Source organism: Mus caroli, chromosome 2 (assembly GCF_900094665.2).
Source record: "Mus caroli chromosome 2, CAROLI_EIJ_v1.1, whole genome shotgun sequence".
Lineage (NCBI taxonomy): Eukaryota > Metazoa > Chordata > Mammalia > Rodentia > Muridae > Mus > Mus caroli.
In genome coordinates, this window is record NC_034571.1 from 29,139,579 (window position 1) to 29,164,189 (window position 24,611).

The 24,611-nt window shown below is 47.6% G+C and overlaps 1 protein-coding gene across 3 annotated transcripts in view; it reads right to left on the reverse strand.

Moving 5' to 3' along the window:
• Ralgps1 (Ral GEF with PH domain and SH3 binding motif 1) overlaps positions 1-24,611 on the reverse strand; it is a 245,190-nt gene that overhangs the window by 116,111 nt on the left and 104,468 nt on the right. For all 3 annotated transcript variants that reach the window (XM_029474030.1, XM_029474029.1, XM_021182377.2), the window contains exons 7-8: positions 24,312-24,404; positions 11,556-11,682 (exon numbers count right to left, since the gene is read on the reverse strand). In XM_029474030.1, the coding sequence (XP_029329890.1) occupies positions 11,556-11,682; positions 24,312-24,404 (220 nt within the window). The remainder of the gene's footprint in view (positions 1-11,555; positions 11,683-24,311; positions 24,405-24,611) is intronic.

Genomic DNA, 24,611 nt, shown 5'->3' on the forward strand with positions numbered 1-24,611 from the left:
GATCCAAATGAAACTGACACCAACTGTTTCTCCCAAGCCTCACCCCTGCACTCACATCCCCGTTTGTATGTGTGCACATGTGTGCACACATGATGGTGTGGTGTATGTACGCATATATGTTACATGTGAAGAGGTCAGGGAAGATGTGCAGTGCCTTCCTCCATTTGAAGCTCCCTGTTTTGTTAGATTAACTAGCCAATGAGCTCCTGGGGTCTGCCTGTCTCCAACCCCCAGGACTGGGGTTACAGGCACGTGTAGCCATGCTTAGCTTTTATGTAGGTACTAGGGATTTGAACTCAGGTCCTCCTGCCTTCACAGCAACTCCTCTTACTCACTGGGTTATCTCGCTAGTCCCCAAGCCAAGTCTTACTCAGATCACATGGTGGGTATGTTACAAGACAAGGAGTGAGGTTTGCAGAGATAGATGCACAGCCTGTTCTCCCGAGTGGGGGGTTGTCAGCTCAGTAACCGCAGGCTGGAGACTGTGCTCTGGATCCTGAGTGTAAGTGCACATACACAGCCAGGCAGCCTCCCGGGCTCTGGCCAGTCAGAGAGGAATACTCTGACCTTCATTCACCAGTGACTTTGCAGACCCACAATCACACACATCCCAACAGCACTGAGTTCTCTCTCCTTGGTGTGCTCGCCTGTCTGCAGATATGGATAAAAAGCAAGAGTCCACCTTCCTCCTTCCTGTCCCTCAGTGTCAGTCTCAGCCAGTCTCTGGAATAGCACTGCTGAGCGGTACCAAGAAGCCCTTCCCTCAAAGGCTGCTACTTTGAGCAATACTGAAACAATCTTCAGGCTTCTGGATGCAAGGGTGGTGTGAGCTCACAGGACCTCAGTGTTTGGGGTTCCACCTCCTCCCCCAATCTTCTACCCCTGACCTGTCCCAGTTTTGCTATAGTAAGAGAACTCAGAGGAGGCAAAGGGCACTGTTATATGTGTACAAAGTGCCCAACTGTGGTGGTTTCAGAGAAAGTGACAGCTACTGAGGATCACCCACTCCAGAGCTAGTGTGAGTGCACTCTGCAACAAGTGTCTGGAAACAGCCTCTGCAACTTTAGCCAATGCCCTCCTAGGATCTGTGTAATCAGTGACAGGGGTGGTGGGGAACCCCAGATGAGGCAGTGTCCTCTGGCACTCTGGGGGGGGGGGCGGGAATAGGTGGCCCCTCACCCCAAGCCAAGCAACAGGAAATACCAGGATGAAAGGGCTCACCACTCTCAGATTAGATCCCAAGTCTAAGGTCCCAGGCACCAAAGCAAGGAGGAGGGGAGTCCAGGACCAGAGCAGCCTGGTGGGGCAGGGGCAAGGCAGAAACCTAGGACATAGTAGGGAAGCAGCATTTCTCCTTCAAGGACAGGAGCTAGGGTAAACAGACAGAAAGCCAAATACCACCAAGAGGGGAGGGGATGAGCAAGCTGAGTTTTTGAACCCAGCACAAGCTCTGGATGAAAACCAGGCCTCTGCAGAAGACACCTCCCCACCCCCATCCCAAGCCCAGAGCATACTAGGCTGGTGGGAGAGGCAGTGGGACTAGCAAAAACCCAGCAAAGAAGCCCACCTTGTGTCTTGCCAGGCTCCAGGTGTCTGGGACAGATCTCTACACAGAACCACCTGGAATGAGGGTACAGTTAGAAGGGACTGGGTTTTGTCACTGAAGAGACTAAAGGGCCTGTGTAGTCTCAGCTTCATCTGGGGGACAGGCTTGAGTGGGAAAAACAAAAAATAAAATATACACAGAGAAGGCTTGAAAGGTACACGGAGGAAAAATGAAGTTGGCTTCATCTTACACCCAGCTCGATCCAGCTCGATCCAGCTCGCTGAATAAGTAGGTCACACAGGTCAGAGGTATCTCACGAGGGTCAGGAACTAGAAACTGCCTGGAAAGTCTTCAAGAAACAAGGAACAGCCATCTCTGCTCCGATTCTCTCCCCTTCCTGTGGGTTTCTCTTTGGGTTTCTCACTGGGGATCTATCTACAGTCCATTCTCACTACCCGTCTGGGACCATAGTGCCAGGCAACATTCCTGAGCACAGGGATCCAGGCTGAGTGTCAGCATCTCCATTCCAGTGCAACTCCTAAACAAAGGAACCAACTGGCTAGCCTGATATACACCAATCCTACCTTAGAGCAAGCACAGCTGGGTGGAATGAATTCTGATGTTAGGGGGTGACAGGCAAGAGACATCCTCAGGGTCTCAGGAGAGGAGGAGGGATCACGGGCACGGTATACATCAATAAAAATGTTTAGAAGCACTCCATCTGTTACGAGTCCCCACTCCCTCCAGGATACCAGCTCGATGGACACCATGTCTTCAGACCCTCCTCTGCTGACCCTTACCTCTCCTGAAATGAACACCCACCCTTCCAGATCTAGCTGGGTCATTACACACAACACCTAGTGGTACCCTACAGCCACTACCTTCTCTTTATGGGTCTCTCTGGATATGAGAAGCAAGAAGGCCCCCACTGCTGGGGTCTTCCTAGCCATATTTTGTTCTGGCTAAGGCTGATGCCATCTCCTATCTATTGCATACTTTCTATGTATATGTCTCTAGTTGTTTCCAACAGTTGAAAGTGATGTGTAGCCCAAGCCACTCAGAATTTGAGTATACAAGTCAGTCTGGTTCCTGAGCTCACAGCCCTACAGCCAGGGAAGGAGGGGACAATGTGGCTTCCACTGCCTCATCCTCAATATGCATGACAACAGGAGTGGGCAGCTGCCGGGTATCGGGAAGCCAGGGCATAGACATCTGCACACCCTATCTTGGCATAATGGGCACAGAGTAACAGGGGGCAGTGACGGATGAGATTTCCTGTTCCTTGGGCCCTGCCTTTCTCTTTCTCTTCCATCAGAATCAAGAGCCAACTGTTCTACACCCTACACACTCAGCAGTCCTGACCTCTGGCACTATTTACAGCTGGCCTGCATCAGCAAGTAACTGGATCCTGGTCAAGCTAGTTCGTCTGGCCACCACCACTGTCAAAGGGTCTGCTAACTGCAGTCTCTCGGATCCCAAAACCAAGCTACATCTGATCCTTACCCAGGACGCTGCTTCTTATGGATACGTACCTTACTATAGAGCCAGTCAAGTCCCCTGTCTTCTGGAGCTGGGATATCCTGATCTAGTTTAGCCCAGATATGGAGCATCCTTCTAATCTGCACTGTATCCCAAAACACTTCCATTGGGATCTGCCCCTCATATCCATGTTCTAGTAGCTGAACTTCATGATGAAACTGACTCCACAAGCTGATTCGGACATGCTCCCTTCCCTCTGCTGCAATGTGTCCTGATGCTAAGGGACATTCCATGATAGGAGAGGGTACCTTGTTTACATCTGCCTGGAGACTTTGCAAAGCTGGCAGAGAGCCTGGGAGGTGGCTCATGTGGAGGGAGCTGTAAGATGACAAAGGCCTGCAACCTCATCTTAGTGACAAAAGGGTGACATCTCAGTGTCACCCCCTCAATGTCTGGAATGCTAAGCAGGCTCCAGGCAAACATTTAGGCTAGCCTGCTCTCCATGGGCAGTGCATACAGGGAAAGGAGGCTGGGACAGATAGCCAGGAAACAAACATGGGGTTAGTAACACTTGTTGGAGAATTCAGAAACACCTACACTCTAGGCTGGAGACTGAACATCTGAGAATGATGCAGTGTCTAGCGGACTGAGAAAAAAAAAAAAGGCTGTTGGTGGCAGACCAGGGGGTATCTGGACAGCAGCTACCATGAAGCCTGTCTCCATCCTAGAGGTCCCTACGCTTATGAATACTCCACTGGGCAAAAAAGGGCACAGATGACCAGGTGTCCCCACAATGTTACCTGTAAACGGGGGAAACAAACATCACACTTCTCAAATGAGCTCTCACGCAAGTATCTGAGGGCTCCACAGGACAGAATGACAGTGTGTACATCTGCATTCGTTAGAGAGAACCCATGACTCTGGGTGGGGAAAATGTAAGGGACAAACAATGTGTATGAAAAGCTCACATCTGGTTAAAAAGCTCAGGCTCGGACCATGGTGTGGCCAGCTGACAGCTGTGGACTGTGTGGATGGGCGTGCACTCCAGTTTCCGGCAATGGTGCCTCAGGGAGGGGCAGAGCGACTTTCACATTTTACTTTATAGACTTCTTTGTAATGTGGATGCTCTCCACAGCGACTTTATAGAGTGGGTACCCAGTGCTGTCCTAGGGCACAACCTTTCTGGATGGTCACGTAGGAAGGAATGGAGGCTCCCTCAGATGCCCAGAGTCCAGGGCACGCCTGTCTACAGATACAACCCTTCTCAAGGGCAACCTTCTAGGCCTTTCCAGACCCCAGTGATCATCCCCAAAAACCTTCCTCCTTACAGAACTGCAAGTGGCAACCACTGTAGAGTGTCCCCCTGCACGTCAGCTTCCAGAAGGGACTGAGCTGTTACTACACAGTCCCCTGCAAGTACACAGTGACAGCTCTTTTTTCATTCCCAAAAAGATGGAACAGCAAAGAGCATCATCACAGTGAAGTGTACAGACCAGCAGCCTTCATCCTCTCAATGGTGCCTCAAAACACCAGAACTGCCGTATCATCTTACAGTTTCTGTGCAGTGGGAATACAGGCATTTCTGAGGCAGATGCCTCTGCCTCTAGGGGTGAGACATCAGTCAAGCTGCAGGCTGGGGCTGAGGCATCATGTGAAGGCTCAACTAAAGAGCAGAACCTGCTTCTTTGCCACAGGGGCTTCTTCAGAGGACTGCAGAACACAGGCTGGAGTCCTGCAGGCTGGGTGAGCCCTGAGTAAGGAGGAATGGGCATAGCCTTCTATCTAACCTCTAAGAGTCACTCCATCGTTGACCTGGTTCATACCCTACAGCTGCAAAATAAGCTAAAAATAGTGCCTCAGAGCAACGGGTGGGGAAGATTGGGTGACTCAGCACCTGTCACATGAATTACGTGACTACTATTAATGTCACTTTCTCACTAGAGAGACCCCAGGTCCTTGTCATGAGAATGCTCTCTAGTGCACAGCAGTATGCTTGCGTCCTTGCCTCATTTTGTAAGCCTAGACAAAACCTGACCCAGAGCCGAGCTGATGGTAGTTCTACCTCTAGTCCCAGCCTGGCTGGGAGCCAACATGCCTTGAGGGCTCCTCTCCTGACCACTGTGTTTTCCTCCCGGTTTATCTCCATGGAAACAGCAGTGGTGAACTAAGGGACCTTCAGGCTAGGTGGAAGCCTAGCCCCAGCATGAGCTCAGTTAAACTTGGTATTCATCTGGCCTATGGTTGGGTAAACAATAGTCAAAAGTGTTGGGTAGTCTCATTTACAAATTGGGGGTATTTGGTAATATCCATTGGCCTCTTGCAATGTCCTGAAGAAATTTAATTTTTAAGCTAACAAATCTGGAGACTAAAAATAAAAGTAATTTTCTCCATTCTGGAAGGGAGCGATTTAAAGCAATATGCAGCTTACCACAAAATCATGGGAAAGTATCTTTGAAGTCACTTGTCTGGTTGAGCCTGGGCTGAGAGGGAAGTACCTTCCTGCTTGCTGGATCCCCAGCAGGCTTGGATGGCTGCCCTGAGGAAGGAGAAACATGTCTAAACAGTCTCTCAGCTAGGGGAAGAGGACAGTAGTTAGTCCCGCCTGACAGGACTGGGGACAGACACAGTGGCAGGGAAGAGAAGCTCACCCATCACCCATCTTCCTCGGACCCAACTCAGACCTTCTCTGTGGCACTGATATCTCCTTTCTATGCTTAAGACATGCAGCCCCATCTGAGCAAGAAGATTCCCAGCTAGAAAGCCAGGCTGGGAAGGCAGGAGGCAATTAGACAGAAGAATGGGAAGAGTCAGAGAACTGGGGCCAGGCACGCACGCGGATCAGCAACTGTTGGGCAGGAGCTATGGAACAAGTGAGTATTCCTGGGGGATCCTCCAAACACATGGGGTGGGGACTGAAAAAAGGCAGGGCTCGTTTGTGTGGGTGGATTTTTCTCTGCTGCACATTAAAGGAAGAGACCACCTCAGTGCTGGTCAATTTGGGGTCATCTTCTTCACCCCATAGTACGGATGTGTTAATGTTAGATTCAGTCTGGGGCAAAGTGGCCCCCACTGGCCCTGCTGACACTAACTGCATATACACACCCACTCAGTCCCACGCTCACTCTTCCAACTCTATGATAAGAGGAAACACAGTCAAAAGCACACCTGAATTCTGGAAGACCAAGACCAGGGTGTGTGTAGCTCTCTCTCAGGTATAAGGATTGCATTCACTTGGCCTTGGGTCTAAGGCTTTGCTCTCTGATGAGTCCTCTGTCTCTAAAGGCCTTTCCCTCCCCCTGGTACTATGAACTTTAGTCACTCATCACACACTCACACATGACCCCTAGCAGGTCTTCTCTCCTCCATCCAGGATCCCTGGAAGCCACTCAGTGTGCTACAGTCACAAAGATGTATGTAAAATGCAAACCCAGCAGTGACTTTGCTTAAAACTTTCCCTGCCCCCCACTGTCCCTAGCCAGCCAGATCACAGCCTGGGCTCCCCACTCTTAGTGTCCAGCCCCTCAGGGATCTATTCCCTTGGTCCCATCCAGCCGCGTTCTCTGACACACTCCCCTCTCCATCATTCCTGACTCCCTAGCCAGTTTTTCTGCCAAATAGGTTTTCCCAATTCACTGGAACCCAGACAAGGTGTGCCCTAAGCTTCTCCCTTCTCGATGTTCGGCTTACTTCTCACACAACCAGTGCTCAGGGCCAGTCTGAGATGTGACTGACCCCATGCAGTGTCCACTGAGGTGTTCATTTGGGAGATCCTTGGCTGGTTTGTTTTTTAAGGTTCTTTTAGTTTCTGGCAGTTTGACCCAGCTACTGGCAAAGAGCTCGCCTCTGTTCTAAACTTCAAATTTTATATTTAAGAATAAATGCTTTATTTTCCAAATGGAAGGGTTTCTCAAGCTCTAGACCTGTCCTTCATACATTCATGGTCTGGGTGAGTTTACCAGGACCCTGTTTGCATCCCCACTACTAAGAGCTGCCAGGAGGTCTGGATCTTTGCTCCTTGAGACATTACAATTTTCCACACTGCTATGGTACTTTGAGATCGGCACAAAAGCATTTCGAATCCATCACATTCCTAATTTTATTTAGCTATTTCCTGGAAGAAATAATGAGCAGTGACAAACCAAATACCTCTAGATCAAAACAGTGGCTCAGAAGTGAGAGGTAAAGCCGATCTCCCCTCCCATTCCCACCAGAAGCAGTGCTAAGCGGAGGGCCGTCATACTGACTCAGGGACAAACCAACAGTCTACTTCCCTGTACTAGTTCACAGTCTGGAAAGAACTAATGTCAAGTCTGGTTTTGCTTTTAATACAATGTTTTCTCTCAATGTTTTATTTTAATTTTTTAAAATTTATTTTATGTATATAGGTGTTTTGCCTGCCTTTGTATTGTGTGTGTGTGTGTGTGTGTGTGTGTGTGTGTGTGTGTGTAACCTCAGAGGCCAGAGAGGAAGCCGAATCCCTGGAACAGGAGTTACAGGGATTTGTGAGCCGCCATGTGGGTGCTGGGAATCAAATCTTCATTCTCTGCAAGAGCTATCAATCTGGCCCTGCAGTGGTTTTTAAATCATGCTTTATGGAGCGCTCAGGATACTAAAGTGTGGCCGGCTGTCTCTGAAGTCTGGAGGAATGAAGGAGCAGGGTTAGGCTAGGGACAGCTGTGAAGACCAGTGAAGCCATCTTCACATGGAACATACACGCCCAGAGACTGGGTTAGCATCAAACCTTCCACAGAGGGCTAAGAGAACTGTTACAAAACGAAGCCTACTCTTGTGGATAGAGGTAGACCCCTGCTGCAGCAGAGAGCAGACATTATCAGTGGGACCTGGAGCATCAGAGACTGGCCAGGGTTTCTTCTCCCACCCTGGAAGAGACCTGTAATGAGATCTGCCAGAGGAAAACAAATGGCTCCAACATTTTTTTTTCCTGTATTGCCCTTTCCAGGAATTACATAACTGCTCCCATTTAGATAAACACATCCACCCTAGACAGGTTGTGTTTTCAAAAGAATCCAATGGGGCAGGGCTTGAGCTAGGCAGTCAGACAGCAGATGGAAGCCCAGCCCCATCAGGGCAGATAGCAGATCTTACTTTACATTCTCTTATGCCCATGATGACATGCCCAGGTCACCCTATCCTGAGAACAGGAAGCAGTGTGCACAGGCACACCCTACTCCTCCCCTCTGACTCTTCTGTGCTAGGGTAGTTCTGCTTCAAGATGAGAAGTGTAGTTTAACTGTGTCAGGGGGAACGGAGACACCTGAAGGCCGAATGGGCAGGAACATGGCCACTTGAGGGGCTCACTCAGAGCCAAAGCAGGTAGTCAGAGGACTCAGGGAGCCTCTGTGAAGCACCAGCTAGAGAAAGGCGATCCAGAGCAAGGAGGGCTATTTCTGTCCAGACAAGCCAAGTGGCCAAGGTCCCAGAGGCCAGAGCAGACTGCCTGATGACCTAGGAAGCCCCAAGACAACACTTCTTTACAGTCTAGCCCAAGACTTATCATAGGAACAGTCAAAATCCACAGAGACGCAACAGGCAACTTGTTAAGGGACAGGCAGGAAAATGATTACCTGAGTTGCAGAGATGGGAAAGGGCAGTGTCAAATGTTAGGTCAGCTTGACCACTGCGACCTCAGTGCCTTCGCTACTGAGGTCATACAGACAGACAACACAGACAAAGGGGCAGCACAACAGCTCTCACAATCATTCCTAGAGAAGAATGACCCTTGAAGGATAGAGGTAGGAAGATGAAGGCAGACGGGAGGTTCATGGCCACCCTTGACCACATAATGACTTCAAGGCTAGCCTAAAACATATGAAACCATGTCTCAGGAAAAAATAGAGAGCTTGGGGGAAGCCCACTATTTTAAATGACATTAGAGCACCTGCTCTGCCTGAACACACAGCAGCCATCGTCCCTCCCCAACTCGGCACCTCTGTACCAATCCCCTTTCTAGATGACAGTCTTGTCACAATACAGAAGCCATGCACGTAAGCATGCGTTCTCTCTTGCGACAGCCACCAAACACACATATATATACACAGCAGCTTACAGCAAGCCAGAAAAAGAGAACAGGGAAGGAGATGACTACACGGGGTTAGGGAGAGAAAGAGAAAGAGAAAGGGAAAGGGAAAGGGAGAGAATAAAAACAAGGCCTCTCACATGAGGTAAAGCCAGGAAGCAACCTAAAATACTAAATCCAAACCATGGTCAAAGAGTTCAAAGAGTTACACACATACATACATACATACACACATACATACATACATACATACATACACACATACATACATACATACACACACACATACATACATACATATATACATACATAAGTGTGTATTTATATATATGCTTATATATATTTATGTATCCTTACACCATCAAGTTAAAGTGTCTCGGATTATAGATAGATAGATATCACCAAGAATATTACTGCCAATTAAAAACATTACAATTGCTTTATCATTAATTTCAGAGGAGTTAAAATGTGGAAAAAAAACCACACCCTAAATTAATAAAATGCAGTAAATTCAAAGGCAGAAAGATAATGTGGTCAATTTTGAAAATCCAAAATCTAAACTTTAATTATTTGGGAAGCTCAATGGACAAACTCTAACAGGGCATATGAGGAGTGGAGAGGAGGGGAGTGGAGGGAAGGGGCAACAACATAAACTAACAAGGACCATGAAAGGCAAATATACCTGTAATCCCAACATGAGGAAGGCAGAGGCAGGCAGTTCTCTGTGAGTTTAAGGCCAGCCAGGGCTACACAGTGAGACTTTGTAGTGTGTGTGTGTGTGTATACAGAAAAGTTAATATTTGTATGACAAAACTGCATAACACAATATGGTCAAAATGTAAATAAGGAAAAAGCTCTCCTTGCTGATAATTTTGAAAGGTTGGAGTTAGAGAGATGTCTCAGTGATTAAGAGCACTGACTGCTCTTCCAGAGGTCCTGAGTTCAATTCCCAGCAACCACATGGTGGCTCACAACCATCTGTAATGAGATCTGATTCCCTCTTCTGGTGTGTGTGAAAATAGAGTATTCATATACATAAATAAATAAATAAGTAAAAAATTTAAAAACTAATAATTTTATTTATTTATTTATTTATTTATTTATTTATTTATTTAATGTAAGTACACTGTAGCTGTCTTCAGATGCACTGAAGAGGGCATCAGATCTCATTACGGATGGTTGTGAGCCACCATGTGGTTGCTGGGATTTGAACTTCGGACCTTCTGAAGAGCAATCGGGTGCTCTTACCTACTGAGCCATCTCACCAGCCCAAAACTAATAATTTTAAAGGCAGACAGATTTCTGAGTTCGAGGCCAGCCTGGTCTACAAAGTGAGTTCCAGGACAGCCGGAGCTATACAGAGAAACCCTGTCTTGAAAAACCAAGAAAAAACCAACAACAACAAAAAACAAACAAACAAACAAACAAAAAACCCACCAAAAAGAAAAAGAAAAAAAGAAAAAAGGAAAAAAGTTTCCTATTTAAGAATACAAACTCAAGCCGGGCGTGGTGGAGGACGCCTTTAATCCCAGCACTCGGGAGGCAGAGGCAGGCGGATTTCTGAGTTCGAGGCCAGCCTGGTCTACAAAGTGAGTGCCAGGACAGCCAGGGCTGCCCAGAGAAACCCTGTCTGAAGAAAGCAAAATAGGAAAGGCAGCAGCAGCAGCAGAGCCTTGTCTTGTTTCACAACAACCTTTAAGATGTACTCTGAACACATATGCTGACCTAGTTACCCATGCTTCTAAGAAGCCATGACAAAGTCATACAAACTTTCACAAGTTTTCACAGCACGAGGCTGTTCACCACAGAGAGTGTAAGCAGTGTGAACAGCAGTGGAGAAGAACAGGTCTGAGCCTGACCAAGCCAACTGACTGCATGGAACCACAGTGCAGATGCAGACAGGAGGAGGTGCCTGACGGGAGTAAACACATTTTTACACTTGCCAAGAGGAGTGAGATACAAAGCAGAGTATCTTTTAGTGGATAACTAAAGAAACTTTCTCCTTCTACCAATTCCTATAATGAAAACAGTATTTTATAACTAGAAATTTTAGCAATTGTTACTAGAATTTCTTTTGCTGCATTTTATGAGACGTACAAATAATGAAGAGAAAACAATAACAGAGGGCTTATGCCTAGGTCCCCCAGTTTGGAAGGATCTGAGAACCAGCAAGACAGCATGACCTACCAACATCATGACCTATCTGGGCTGCAGCCTGGATGCCTGGAGCCTTCACAGCTCGGGAGCCCGGGCCCTCAGAGTCCAGGTACATAAGACAGAGTCGCCTTGTTTCCACCTCACTAGTGTTCCTATCCTGGGAAGCATCAACAGCCTTCTCCAACCGAGGAGCCAACCAAACCACCTCTTTATCCATGATCCCTGCTGCTTCCTGGAAACATCTCAACTAGAAACTGTAAAAACATCTTATTTGGCCCTGAGCATGTTATGTTGCCTGGAAAGTTAATAATAAAATAAGCCAACTGAGACTCATACCTAGATAGGGAATGCTGGGCACCATCTTCAGACTTCGGATGTAGTCCCGGGTTCGCTTGTAGTTGTCTTCTTTGGACATCAGGTAGTCAAGTTTCTCAAAAGTAGTCTTGTCTTTTCGATTCAAAAGCTGGAATGAAAAGAAATTTATCTGGAGAAGAAAAAAAATCTACCAGAAAAGCTGACAGGCCAGGGGCTGTGACAAATGGCAAAAGGACAGACCTGAATGTATGCCCACAACCTATGAAACCCTGGATGGAAGTACAGGTGCTAAAGGGCCCCCGTCTCCCAGGAGTCAGCCTTGGAGCCGCCTCGTCCACTGGCCACGGGATGCTCACTAGCTCCTTCATTTCACACCCAACACAGATCTCTGCGAGGGCAAATACAGCACAGGGTTCAGAGAGTGTCCCCAGGAGCGTCACTCCAAAGCCCTAGCCAGTCTCTTCTCCCCAGTGCCTCATGCTGAAATATGCCATCAATTGCCATGTGACTCAGGCGGATGTGTCACAAGAACATGACAGTGCTGCAGTTCGGGGCCTTCCTCCAGATCCCCCACATCATGGGGCATGGTGTTTAACAAAAGAGCCTTCCATTCTTTAAGCAGCCATCTAGAGAACCATTGGTTAAGAGAAAGCATATCAGAAATGAGACTCAGGCTCTGTGATGACCAAGTGCTTGGCATGTGAAGCTACTGAGAGAGGATGGCTCAGTGTATACACTGAACCTTCCAGAAAGGGGTAGAGACCGTAACTCCTGGCATCTAAACCTGACTCTGAGGACTTACAGTGTAGCTATCTGTCATGTGCCAAGTCAAAGTCTGGTGCCAGGAAATGCCAAGATGTGTCTTCAAATGCAATGGCTTTGGGGAAAGGAGAAGAGGAAACCAAGCTTAAAAAGAGGGGCTGGGGTAGAGCTATCAGGATGGGTGGTTTGGGCATAACATGAGACTAAGTGGGGAGTTCTCCCAATTTCGGCTCCTGAAACTGAAGGTCAATGGCTAATGGGTAAGGCCAGGAGTGTAAATGAAGGAGACCTTGCACCTGGTATGTCCTTGGGAGTCCAATGGTCTATATATGGACATCAACCAACAGAGCTGCCATGCCTATCACCAAAGCAGGCCACTGTCCAGCAGCCTGTGTGACAGAGAAAAGTGGATCAAGGGCTGTCTGCATCAAGAAAACAGAAACGGCAGTGCAGCTCCTGGGACTTCAGCCCGCAGGACTCACCCTTGGGTGCAGGTGCCTACTGCCTGCGAGAGCCCCAGCCTGCTTTGGGAAGGCTCTGTCAGATCCCTTCATCCTCAGTCTCTGGAGCCAATAATGATTTAGCTCTCATGGGAAAGTCTGCTGAGCCCAGGTACAGCCCAGGGGAGGCAGACATTATTTTAGAGGGAAGCCTCCAGGGCTGAAGCAGCCAGAGACTGAGGCACAATCCAATCTGGGTAGTCCTACACAGATGCCAGGAGCAACCCTGCTTAACTGGCTTATTACAAGCTTTCATCACAGTAACAGGTGGGCAGGAATGATGCCGTCTCCTACTGGCTGAGTAGAAAGCACTGCTACATGCAACTCGCTGACCTCTGTGAACCCAAAGGCAAAAAGAAGCTGGGACTGCTGCCTGTATTTCAGGTTCACCATCACTAGGGCCAGGTGGCTTGCCCAGATAGCTCTGGGACCCATGGTTCAGTGGAGAGCTGGACAGACCTTTAATGTTGAAAAAGGCATATATAGAGACATCATTTGATTTTGTTTTGTTTCTTTCAAGGCATGGTTTCTCTATGCATCCCTGGCTGTACTAAAACTCACTCTGTAGACCAGGCTGGCCTCAAATTCAGAGATCTGCCTGCCTCTGCCTCCTGAGTACTGGGTGGGTTTAAAGGTGTGCACCACTGTTGTAGGTAGTTTTATGCTACTGCTTTTACTACTGAAGGCAACTGCAATTCCAGCCTCCTCCCAGGTTCCTTTGAATCCATGGATGTCACACACACACACACACACACACACACACACACACACACACACACACACACACACAGAGTTTGTTCCTTCTCAACTTGCCTTAAGACACAATTGCTGGGTGTTACTATCTCCCAGCAGGAAAAGCATGCTCTAAATAATATTTTTTATCACTGCTCCTCCCTCCTGCCCTAAACTTCAGTGGCTAGTCCCACCTAACCACTGCCACACATTCCTGTCCACCTGCCTGTAGTAGTGGCCAAAGGCCCTGGCTCCTCCTGAGACCTCACATGGCTGTGGGCTTCTTCTCCCTCCAAAGCATGACAAATAAACTCCTCCTCTCAACCCAGCAATTAGTTCCTGACTTTCTTTACTGATAGATCAAGAATCAATTGGAGAACAGGTCCTTAGCATCAGAACCACCCCCTTCACACCACCACACCTGGCTTTCCTTTTTAACTGATACATGCAAACTACAACTCCACTGACTTCCCTGAATCATCTACACTCATCCAGTTGTCACACAAATCCTGCTGCCTTCATTCAAACTGAGGCTAAGCCACTCAGACACCACATAGCTAGCTCTCTGTCCCAACTGGGCCATTGCCTATGTTCTCCACCATGTCCAGTCCACCCAGGAATCCAATTCCTGGATGAGCAGCACCTCAGATTGCTGGGTGCTTAGACTATAGGTCTGTCACCTCTGTCCTTCCTGGATACACACACACACACACACACACACACACTCAGAAGGGCTGGATTTTGTGAATCTCTTAAATGGCTCTATTCTGTACCTCCAAAAGAAATCAGGTCATGATCAGATTGCTTAAGAATAATTTATAAATTGCTTTAAGAACAAACTTAACAGATTTCCCCGTGATGTGTTTGACAACCAGTTAGGAATTTTCTTTACTAAACTGAAGGAATGAATCAAATAAAAGAGGACACAGGAGTTTTACTACTACTATTCAATAACAGTAAAAGAGATTCTGGGATAATCAATGAGAACAGCTCAGAAGACCACCGGCCTGGTAGCACATCTGTGGTATGAGGGATGGTTTATGCAATAAAAATAAACAATTTTGAGATTATATATAAGTCTGGGGAATAGGTGGCTAATATGGGAAGGGAACTTCTACAATTATCTATCTGTGTGAATAAAATGTGTGTATCTATCACATGAGCTTCTGTGACTGAACTCAGATCACAGGGCTCAGGTCTGAGTGTCTTTAGCTGCTGAGCCAACTCACTGTCCTGAACTTTTTTAAAAGAAGAATTGGAATGACCAGGTCCACTACTCAAGAAAGTGCAGAGTGCTTCTGTTTCACCTCTGACCAAACAGGAAAGCCCGCGCGCACACTACTAGCCACTAGGACCCTGACCTCTCATTTAACAAAGATGGCTGAACTACTGTGATGGAAAAGTGTGGAGGCTAGACCTAGAAAACTAAGCCACTATGTCTATATATTGCCTAAAGTAGGTGGATCAAGAAACTGTACTAAATGCTCATGGGTGGAGCTGTGGCATGGACTCCAAGAAACCACTAACCTGGAAGGCTTACCTCTAAAGAGGGAGGGAGTGGGAAGAACAAGGGGTGGAGTAGCAGGGAGGATTAGGGGTGTCAATGAGCCTTTCAGTACTTGGCAATCTTTTTAAATTAATGTGCATGTATTATGCTGATAAAAATTCTTTTCAGATTTGGGTCTTTAAAAATAGTGCTTGCTTATTCAGAAAATAGCAGCACCTTCACATGTTAAACTTTTACTACAGTAGAGTCAGCAATTGTGACCTTCACATGGACATCTGAGGGTCTCTCAGATTTCAGCACTTATAAGGAACCACAGGAAAGGTCCATCAGAACCACACGTAATCCAGCCATTGCTCAACCAGGGTCAGACATATACTTCAGCCATTATGCCCAGGGAACAAGGAAAGGAAAGGAGATTATGAAAAACCTCACAGCCCGGGACAGCCAGAGGACTCAGGAGCTCGGTACGGAATGAGTAAGGAATAAAATGGGAGCATTTTAGAGTATTTTAAAATCTCTTTGGCTATATAATATCAGTTGAGAAAAAAAAGCTACACCTCAGCTCTGCTGCGCTGGAGAACACTGTACACAGCACTCGGAAAAACTGTGACTTTGAAATACAGTTGAGTTGAGAAGTGTCCATGAAGCCTGCTATCATTCCAACTTACTGCAAGGCTGCTTTTGTGTCTCACTTGGCAAATGTGACCTGTGAGGTCACAGTGGTGCTGGCCTAACTTGCTCTTCTCCCCTGTCCCTCCCCACAGAAGGAATGCAGCTGAAAGGTGGTCACAGGACAGAGCAACAGAGAGGATGAAACATCACAATGACTGAGAAGCAGATATGTTAGAAACTTCTGAGTCTCAATAATCCTGAGGAGAGAAAGGTAAGAAAAGCCAAGACGGGCTGCCAAGATGGCTCAGCTGGTAAGAGCACTGACTGCTCTTCTGAAGGTCCTGAGTTCAAATCCCAGCAACCGCATGGTGGCCTCTGGTGCTTCTGTACTTATGTATAATAATAAATTTTGGGCCAGAGCGAGCAGGGACTGAGTGAGCGGAGTTGACCGGAGCGAGCAGAGGTCCTAAATTCAATTCCCAATAACCACACGAAGGCTCACAACCATCTGTACAGCTACAGTGTACTCATATACATAAAATTAAAAAAATATTTTTAAAAAGCCAAGGCTATGGGATTGCTGACAAGATGTTCTCGAGCTCACAGCAGGCTGAACCATTATTAGCAGAAATCTATATTGAAAGGAAAATCTACGCTGATAAAAATCACTTATAATTAAACAAAGACATCCAAAATAATGCTGAGCTGAACATTCCAAGCAAGAGGCTAGAAAAGTGGGGAGGTAAAAACACCTTAATTCAAACTGAAGAGAGAGCTGACCGCCACACTTCCGGCAGGGACCCCAGAGCCACTTTATAAAATGTCAACAAAACAGAGCAAAAAGAGAAACATTTACTGCAAAGGCAGGAAGCAGTTACATACTATTAGTACTGAGCCAAGTCCAGACCCCACTCTCAACGTGAACTCCAATTACAAGGTAAAAAACGGAGTCCCGTGTTGTTCACTTTCACAGTGCCTGGTGATCTTCCAAAGGCAACTGAGACTGAGAAGCAAGCACAAAGGCCCCAGGAGGATCCTGGCGGGAGGGAGGGAGGGATGCCCTGAGCGTGAGCGAGCTGTTCTCCCACCCACAAGCTCCTCCTTGGTCTGGGAAAGTAGCTCAAAGGTGGAGGTTACCTCCGTGAAGGGCAAAAGAAACACCCTCCAATTCCAGCCTACAAGGACACTGGCATTGGGTTCCTTTGCCTGGAGGGAAAAGAATAATATTTCCTCTTATGTGGGTCTATTTTCAACAAAGAGCCTGTCGCTCCAGATCTATTTTTAAAACACTAGCTCCAGATCCTACTTCAATCCCAGTGTCTGCTGCTGGCTGGTGTGGGAAGGCTGCTCAGTGCTGTGGACACAGGAGCACAGTGTGGAAGCTGCAGGGAACTAAACTCGGGTATTTTTTTAAAGCAATTTTTTTTTAATGTCTGGCTATTTAGTGTCTGTTTCTGAAAGACAAAAAGGCTGCCAAGTCCCATCCTAGTGCCACACATCAACAGCAATGGACAGCATTCATGGAAAAGCAGATACTTCGAATTTTAGTGGTATTTGAGCTGTTTGCTTTTGTCTAAAAGGCTATTTTAAGTCCATACAGATAGAAATTAACTTATAGGAATTAGTCATATAAACAAACTTCTGCCCATTGGCAAAAAGTTTTGTCTCCTGGATACCACTGACAATCACCTAGGGAATCCTGATTAATCTGACAGCCATGTTAGAGGTAACTGCGGCACTTCCGGCTGGGGGCCTGTGACAGTGTGGCGGTCTATGTTAGAGGTAACTGCGGCACTTCCGACTGGAGGCCTGTGACAGTGTGGCGGTCAATGTTAGAGATGTCTATGGAATTTCTGACTCAAAATTGTAACAGTACACTTACTGCATCTTACAGTTAGCAAATCTTTGGCAAGGACTCATTCTGTATTTCTAAGAACCAGAATTGTATCTTTTAAAATAATCCTTTAACAGCTGGATGGACACACAGACATACCTACAGGCACATGTACATACATATTCTACTTATACTTTCATCATGTATTTCATTTATCATTTATTTATTTTATTCTACTCATGGCGATTTCAGGAGACAGACCCCAAAGTGCTCCCAGTTCTACAACTGGGAGGCAAAGATCTGGACATACACTCTGGCCAAGGGCTCCCCTGGGGTACAGAGCTGGTATGTGAGTGGGCATTCTGTCTATGCGCAGCTGGGCTGAGCACTGAAAAGGGCCCATAGATGCAAGGAAGCTGCAGAACACTTCATGAGGGGTCAGGAGGAAGTGAACAAAGCCATTTTGAGGTAGGGAACCTTTAGCATAGAGGGGTTCAGAGAGGCACCAGAGCTCACAGAAGGCAGAAAGTGACCTGGAGGTAGGAAGACTGAGGGATGTTTGAGGAACAACAGTTTAGCTAAAACACAGCAAGTATTGCTTTGGATAAGAACAAAAAGGTAGGAGAGGGAGGGAAACCTGCCTTTTGGCAAAGTCTGGTATTAACTTGGCCATGGTCATGCCAAGTCACATGACCACCATTTTGCCAGCTTATTCTATTTTCTAAGCTACTTCAGCTCAACTTGCAAATGAGATACTAATCGCAAACCAAGAAACATGAACACTGAATACTAATCAAGAGTGGGAGACTGAGCTGCCAGTGGTGGTGTTAACAGGGCCTCTGGCCAGCTCTCATTTGTGGCATACATGACTTGGGGCTCTGAACAGCCCTGTAGCTGTGGGAAGTAGATGATGAGCTGACAGAGGCTGGTTTATATCAGATGGGTATGAAGTACCAGGGAAACCATTTGGTGTTTGGTCTCATTGGAAAAAAGCCTCTATTAGGTTCTTGGTGCTCAGAAAAACTCAGTGCCCGTGAGTGTGGCACACCCCCTATGAGCACGTACCAACCCTCTAATTTAAGCTCAGGACCTTTCCTTTATTCAAAAGCATCACTGAAATAGAGGGCTGGGTGTGTAAATGGTTAGACCGGCTAGTGATCTTTACCATAATGCTATAAGAGAGCGTCAGCATGCACTGGCGCTGCTCTGCAGGAGCAGTGGGACATGGGGCCTCTGACCAAGCAAGGGCAGGCAGGGGGCAGGGCAGGACAAGGAAAACAAACCAAAGCTCTCTTTAACCAGGTTCCAAACTCCAGATCTGTGTATACAGGGTAGATCACTCCAGCATGGTGTAAGAACAGACTGGTAAGACCAAAAGCAAAGAGACTGATGATAGTCAATGATAGTCCAGGTCATACATGCAGGGTCTGCTTTTAGGGATGGCAGTTTCTGCAACCCATTTAAGAACAGCCACGGAGAGCTGAAAAGAAAGCTATGTCTGGGCACAGTACTGAACACTTTCACTCATCTACTTTAATCCTTGCCATAAGTGCAGGCTGTGTGCATCTCCTTCTTAGGTTCCAGGCCTCTCCTTTCCTCTCTCTCGTGCCTATAAAGCTGCATGCATTCAGACCCCAAAGCACAGCCACATGAGGCTGGACATGGATTATCATAGTTGTCTTCTCTCCCTTTGGATCCTCTCGACTGCACAGTTTCTGTTGAGGTAACACAGCAACAGATGGCTGTACACAGCATATTTGTAGCACCCCTGTGGTGGGGCCTGAAGCTGGGCCTCTCCCCTCAAAGTCTGGGCCCCAGCTCCAAAGGCCTAGCTACACTGCATCATCTTAACAGCTCAAGGCCTAGACTCTAGGACACAGCTCATATTTTATTTTCTCTTTCTTGGCCTGCAGTGTGTCTCTGCTTGGTGTATTAACGTGGCTATATTTTATGCAGCATTATTGTATTCACATAGTGTAGCAGGAGACAGGGAAGGGAAGCCTTATTCCTCATCATCTCTGCCTGCCACTTGCCAAAGGTCCATATACAGTTTGTGAAGACAGTGTCCAGGCTCTCTGTCTCTCTCCTGGAGTCACGGTCAGAGTTCAGACATGCAGCATATCTGAGGCTAAAGGAACATACATGTAGACAGGGCTGGGACTGGATGGAGCAGGCACTACAGGGGGTGTGGGGCTCATGAGAGAGGTCTGGCCTAGGAAGACAGACAGTGACAGTTGAAGCCCTCCAAGCTGGTATGCATGCTCACCAAGGAAAGAAACACCAAGGTCAGGACCAAGGTCAGAACCTTACAGTCACAAAAGAAGCCAGCTATCAGAAGAGTGGAAGAGCCAGCCTGGGGGAAAAGGGCTTCCAGTAGGTGGAGGATGGGCAGTGCCCAATGCTATAGCACTGGCAGGCACAGAGGGTGAAATGTCAGCTTCCCCAGTGACAATGCTCAACTTTTGAGGAGCAGTTCTGGGCTGGCTCCTGCTCCTACCATTGCCCTCCCTGGTCTTCCAACACCCCATCTGCCTCATCTGGCTCACCTTCCACCTAGACCAAGGCTCAGAGCCATCTGAGACTGGCAGCCCAGGCTTCCTCCAGCCTCCTCTATCGAGCCACAGGAGAGCTGCCAACGGTGCTGCTGGAGATACAGGGAGCAGCAACACTTCCTGGACAAAGGGGCCTCAGAGCCAAGCATAGGAATGCCACATATCTGCCAGCCATGGTGTCTGTTCCCCTGATGGAGATGGGAGACTGAGAATGCTGATCTTGTATGGCGTCTTTCCAGGTCCTGCCCAGCAGACCAGGCCACACTGCCCATCAGTGGTGAGCTCCATGCCAAGGACTTCAGTTCTCACTCTGTTGCTGCATGTGAGTCAATTCGGTGGACCAATTCGGTGGGAAAGAGAGGGTCACTCTGGGCATGTGCACAGGGCAAACAGACCATGCATGTGACACATGGAATCCAATAGGTGACTGCCCTACACTTCACAAATTCCATGGCCTAGATCTCTCAGGAATAAGGTAGCCTCTTCCAAGATTATTCTGGTTACAAAGAGATCTTGGCAGCTTATCAGTTGCTAGAGTTCAAACTGAGGGATTCCCTTTCCTCCCTTTCTTGCCTGCTCAACAATCTAGCCACAGGGACTCCTGGGGGCTGCTCCTCAGAACACTCTGCATCACTCTATTCTCTACCCAGTTAGCTCCTGGACTCCACCCTCACCCACTCACTGGACCCAATTTCTAGTCTTGGTCTCCATTTCCCCTGATTTGTTTTCTATACATTAGTGTAGTGATTAAAAACACAAAAAACAACACTAAATGAGATTACGTCCATCTCCTCTTCAAAGCCCTTCTGTACACTTAGAATGGTACCCTCTGTCCGAGGCTGAGCCCAGCCACACTGACCTGAGGGTCCCTTAGTAACCAAAGTTCTTCTCCCTACACATCTGGGCATCAGCTATTCCCCACCCCTCACCCTCTGTAGTTGCTCCTGCTCTTGTCACCTGAGTCTCGGAATGAAGGGCACACTGGGGGAGGGCTCCTGAATGCTCACACAGAAGCTGCCCTCCTCCATCCACACCTGCTATAGTCTGCTTCCACTCCTGTCGCACTGCGCCTTATTTATGCATTCAACCAACATTCCTTGATCACTCTGTGCCAGCAGCCAGGGAAGCACATGTTAATTTCCAAGAACACTACACATCTTTCGCAGATTATAGGAAAGCCACAAGCTCAAGGCCTGGAACCTGGCAAGGAGTACACATTCAATAGGTATTTGATCTGTAGAATGAATGAGACCCAAAGGGATATATGCTCACGAAACCAGTCTGGTATAGTTTCTTGCTTAGGCTTCATGGCTTTGAGGAGGCAGTCTTCCAAAGTGGCCCCACCTCTGAAATAAATAACTCAGTGCTTGTGTTTTTCCAGGCCGACCATGACTCCCTGTTTATGAATCCAGTCACCATGTATTCAGATCCTACTATGCGCAGGCCTGAGCTCAGCTCCAGTCAGTTCTGGCCATAGGCAGGCTCACTGGCTACCCTGACCTAGTTAGTGTCAGACTGATCAATACTAAAGGTCACTCAGAGTTTAGCCAGGCAGCAGGCCTCCCTCCCCTCCCATGCCTGGACACTGCCACCTTCTATACAGGTCTCCCATATTTCCAGGGTTTCAAAGCACACCAAAGGACAATTCTCAAGGGTAAAACATGCTCAGTGGCCCAGTCACGTGCAGTGGGCCAGCCTCATTTCTCATCCCCACTTTCTAAGGAGGGTATAGCCCTATCTGCACTGGCCTTCCATCATCACTGGGGTCCATACAGTGGGCAACCAGATTATACACAGGACCAGGCTATGTCCCATTGGTGCTGGCACTTACCTGCTCTGAGATCTTTGGCTACCAGACCTGTTAGAACTCAGTTTCGTCTTTTGCAAAACAAGAACTATGAAAGCACCAGACACTTGGGCTGTTGGAACCCCTTGCTCCTGCCTGCCCTGTGGACCCATAAAGTCTCAGGGGTCCTAGCTCAAGGAACACAAGAAAGAAGAAGTAACATTTCTACGGCCAATCTTATCACCAGACAGTAATGGCAAAAGAATACAATTAAGGATAACAAGTAGTTAAGACAGTGTGTGCTGGGTGGTCCCAGAGATAGAAGAATGGAAGAGGAGGCAGACAGACAGGGTGGCAGAGAACAAAGGAAGGCCATCCTTTCCACGGGGCCTGCGACAACAGCGAGGGGGAAGAGGATGGCTTTGGGCCCCACTATTCACCAATGTTCTGTATCAAGGCTGATCTTGAATTAACAAGGTGGCTGGGTGGCAGGGAAAAGATCTAAATCAAGGCTAGATTAGGCTATAATCTACACAGCAAGCACAACCCCCTTTCCCTGACACTTCTATTCCCTAGAATGTTGTGTCTTTCACCTTCTGCGTTGGCAAGTGGCCTTCTGTAGCCAGGGAAGCAGCCTGGCTGGCAGCCCTTGCACACAGTGGGAAGGTTTTTTAGGAAAAGAGAGATAACGGCATCCCCTAGGTCGCCTGACTACTGGTAGGATAGAACCACAGCTCCCGCATTCTGTCAGCCACATGCCCCATGATGGCAGAGACAGCAACCCTGCATGAAGGCTTGGTCCAGGCTCCTCTAGACCTTGTAGGGATTCACTTTCATTACAGCATAGACCCAAAACTGCGGTGCCAGTCCAGTGTGCTGTAATTGACAGACCGCACAGTCCTAATGCTCCTCTGACCTGACACTGTCCACAGCCCCAGCAGCAGCCAGAACCAGGGTACGGTACCACTGGGTACCCTGAAGCTTCACTGAGGGTCCTGCTTGTCCCTGAGTGGATCTACCTTCTAAATGAGCTGAATACAGCCCCAGCTGCTAGGAGGTCCCACAAGTCATGGCACTGCCCACAGTAAGGTCAACGCACACAAGCAGGGTCGGAGTGCAGCCTCTAGGAGCCTGCATGACTCCCAGCAGCCCAATAAACAGTAAGCATCTTGACCATGAAAATGTTGTTTTAAAAATCAATCTCCAAAAACTTCTGAAAGAAGCCTCCCTGCTCAGATGGCCTTGGAATCACAGGGCTGGCAGCGACTGCAGAGACAGTAGCTTCCACATTTGCTCCAAAACCACCACTCATCTGTAACTCACCCAGAAGCCCCAGATGCAAACAGGCTGCTCTGGTGGAGACTGGGTCAACTGCTTGGAACCCTCACTTTCTTTCAGCCCTAGATGGTCCCTAAGACAACTCTAAGGCCCTCTAGGGCCCACAAAGCACTGACAGAAACCCACTACTCCAAGTCAATTGTTCAGAGCAGAGACAAGAAAGGAGGCCCAGGCTCTAAATGACATATAAAAATCTAGTTTCCAGACTCCAGGCTGACACTTCTCACATCAGTCTACTACAGCCAGGCATCCTGCACCTAGAAGAAGCAAGGCTCATTTCAGATTGCCTACAGCACTATCCTTATGCATCGTATAGGCCCCTGAGACGGCCAAGTAGGAAACGGTCCAGGCCAAGGCTGGCAGTGAGAAGATAGGAAGTGAGCTAAAGAAACATGTCTAGCAATTCTATAGAGTCCTGTCGGTCCCTGGGACATAAACGAGTCTTGAAAGGCCTGGGCTGTGCCCCTGTGAGAAACTTTGGACCAGGCTGGCCAGGAGGTAAAAGCTAATAAGCTATATGGAAATTGAGATTATTTCCCCCATGTCAGGCCCTGGGCCAGCTAAGAAGGATAAAGAGGTCTGGGATATTTTTAAAGTATTTTTGCAGCAGAAAAACTTTCCTACAGCCTCAATTATATAACTATCAGACTCCACCTCTGAGCTGAAATGATCCAAGGCCTCAGGATGAAAGAAAGGAAAGAAAGAATGTTTTCCTATATGAGGGTCATAGGTTCTCCAGAGAACTATGAGCTACATGGCCAGTGACCCTGGGCAGCCGCAAGCCATCAATCCACAGACCTTCTCAAGGGCAATTTGGAACTTGCCAGAGACAAAAAACTGGCCAAGCCAAGGGTAGGAGTCACATGCTGAGCCCAGTCAGTATAGATGATGTTGACAGGTCTAGGAAGATCTGTCAAGGGCTTCCAAATCCAGCCACATCAGCACCCTCCCCATCCCTGAAATCCAATGGGGCTGGGATCACTGATGCTATGAGGATGTCCAGAGAATGATGCCTCTTTAGTTCCCAGGGACTGTCCTGCCCTTAGCAAAGTATACAAGTAAGTGAGAGAAAGCCTGGGGTTTAAGCCATGTGGACATTTAGCAAGAACAGGACAGCCAAAATTAAAGGGACAGACCAAGGGAGGTTAACTTACAGCCCAGGTTTTTGTCAGCCTGAAGATGGGAGCACTTTGTAATGCTGACACCACAGACATGAGAGAATGAAGGTTGTTGAGTTCTAGAAGTTTCTGGGGGGAAAAAAAGATATGGAATACATTATTTTGCTGCCATAGACAACAGAACAAAAACATGCTCGAGTGTTGCCAAATGTTGTCATAATTATGCAATTCAGTTACACTTAAAATATCTCACATAGAAAATATAGTGTAGGAAGTTCATAGGAAACATATGCTCATTTCCTCCCATTTTTTCAGAAGGTGCATCTCCAATTTTCA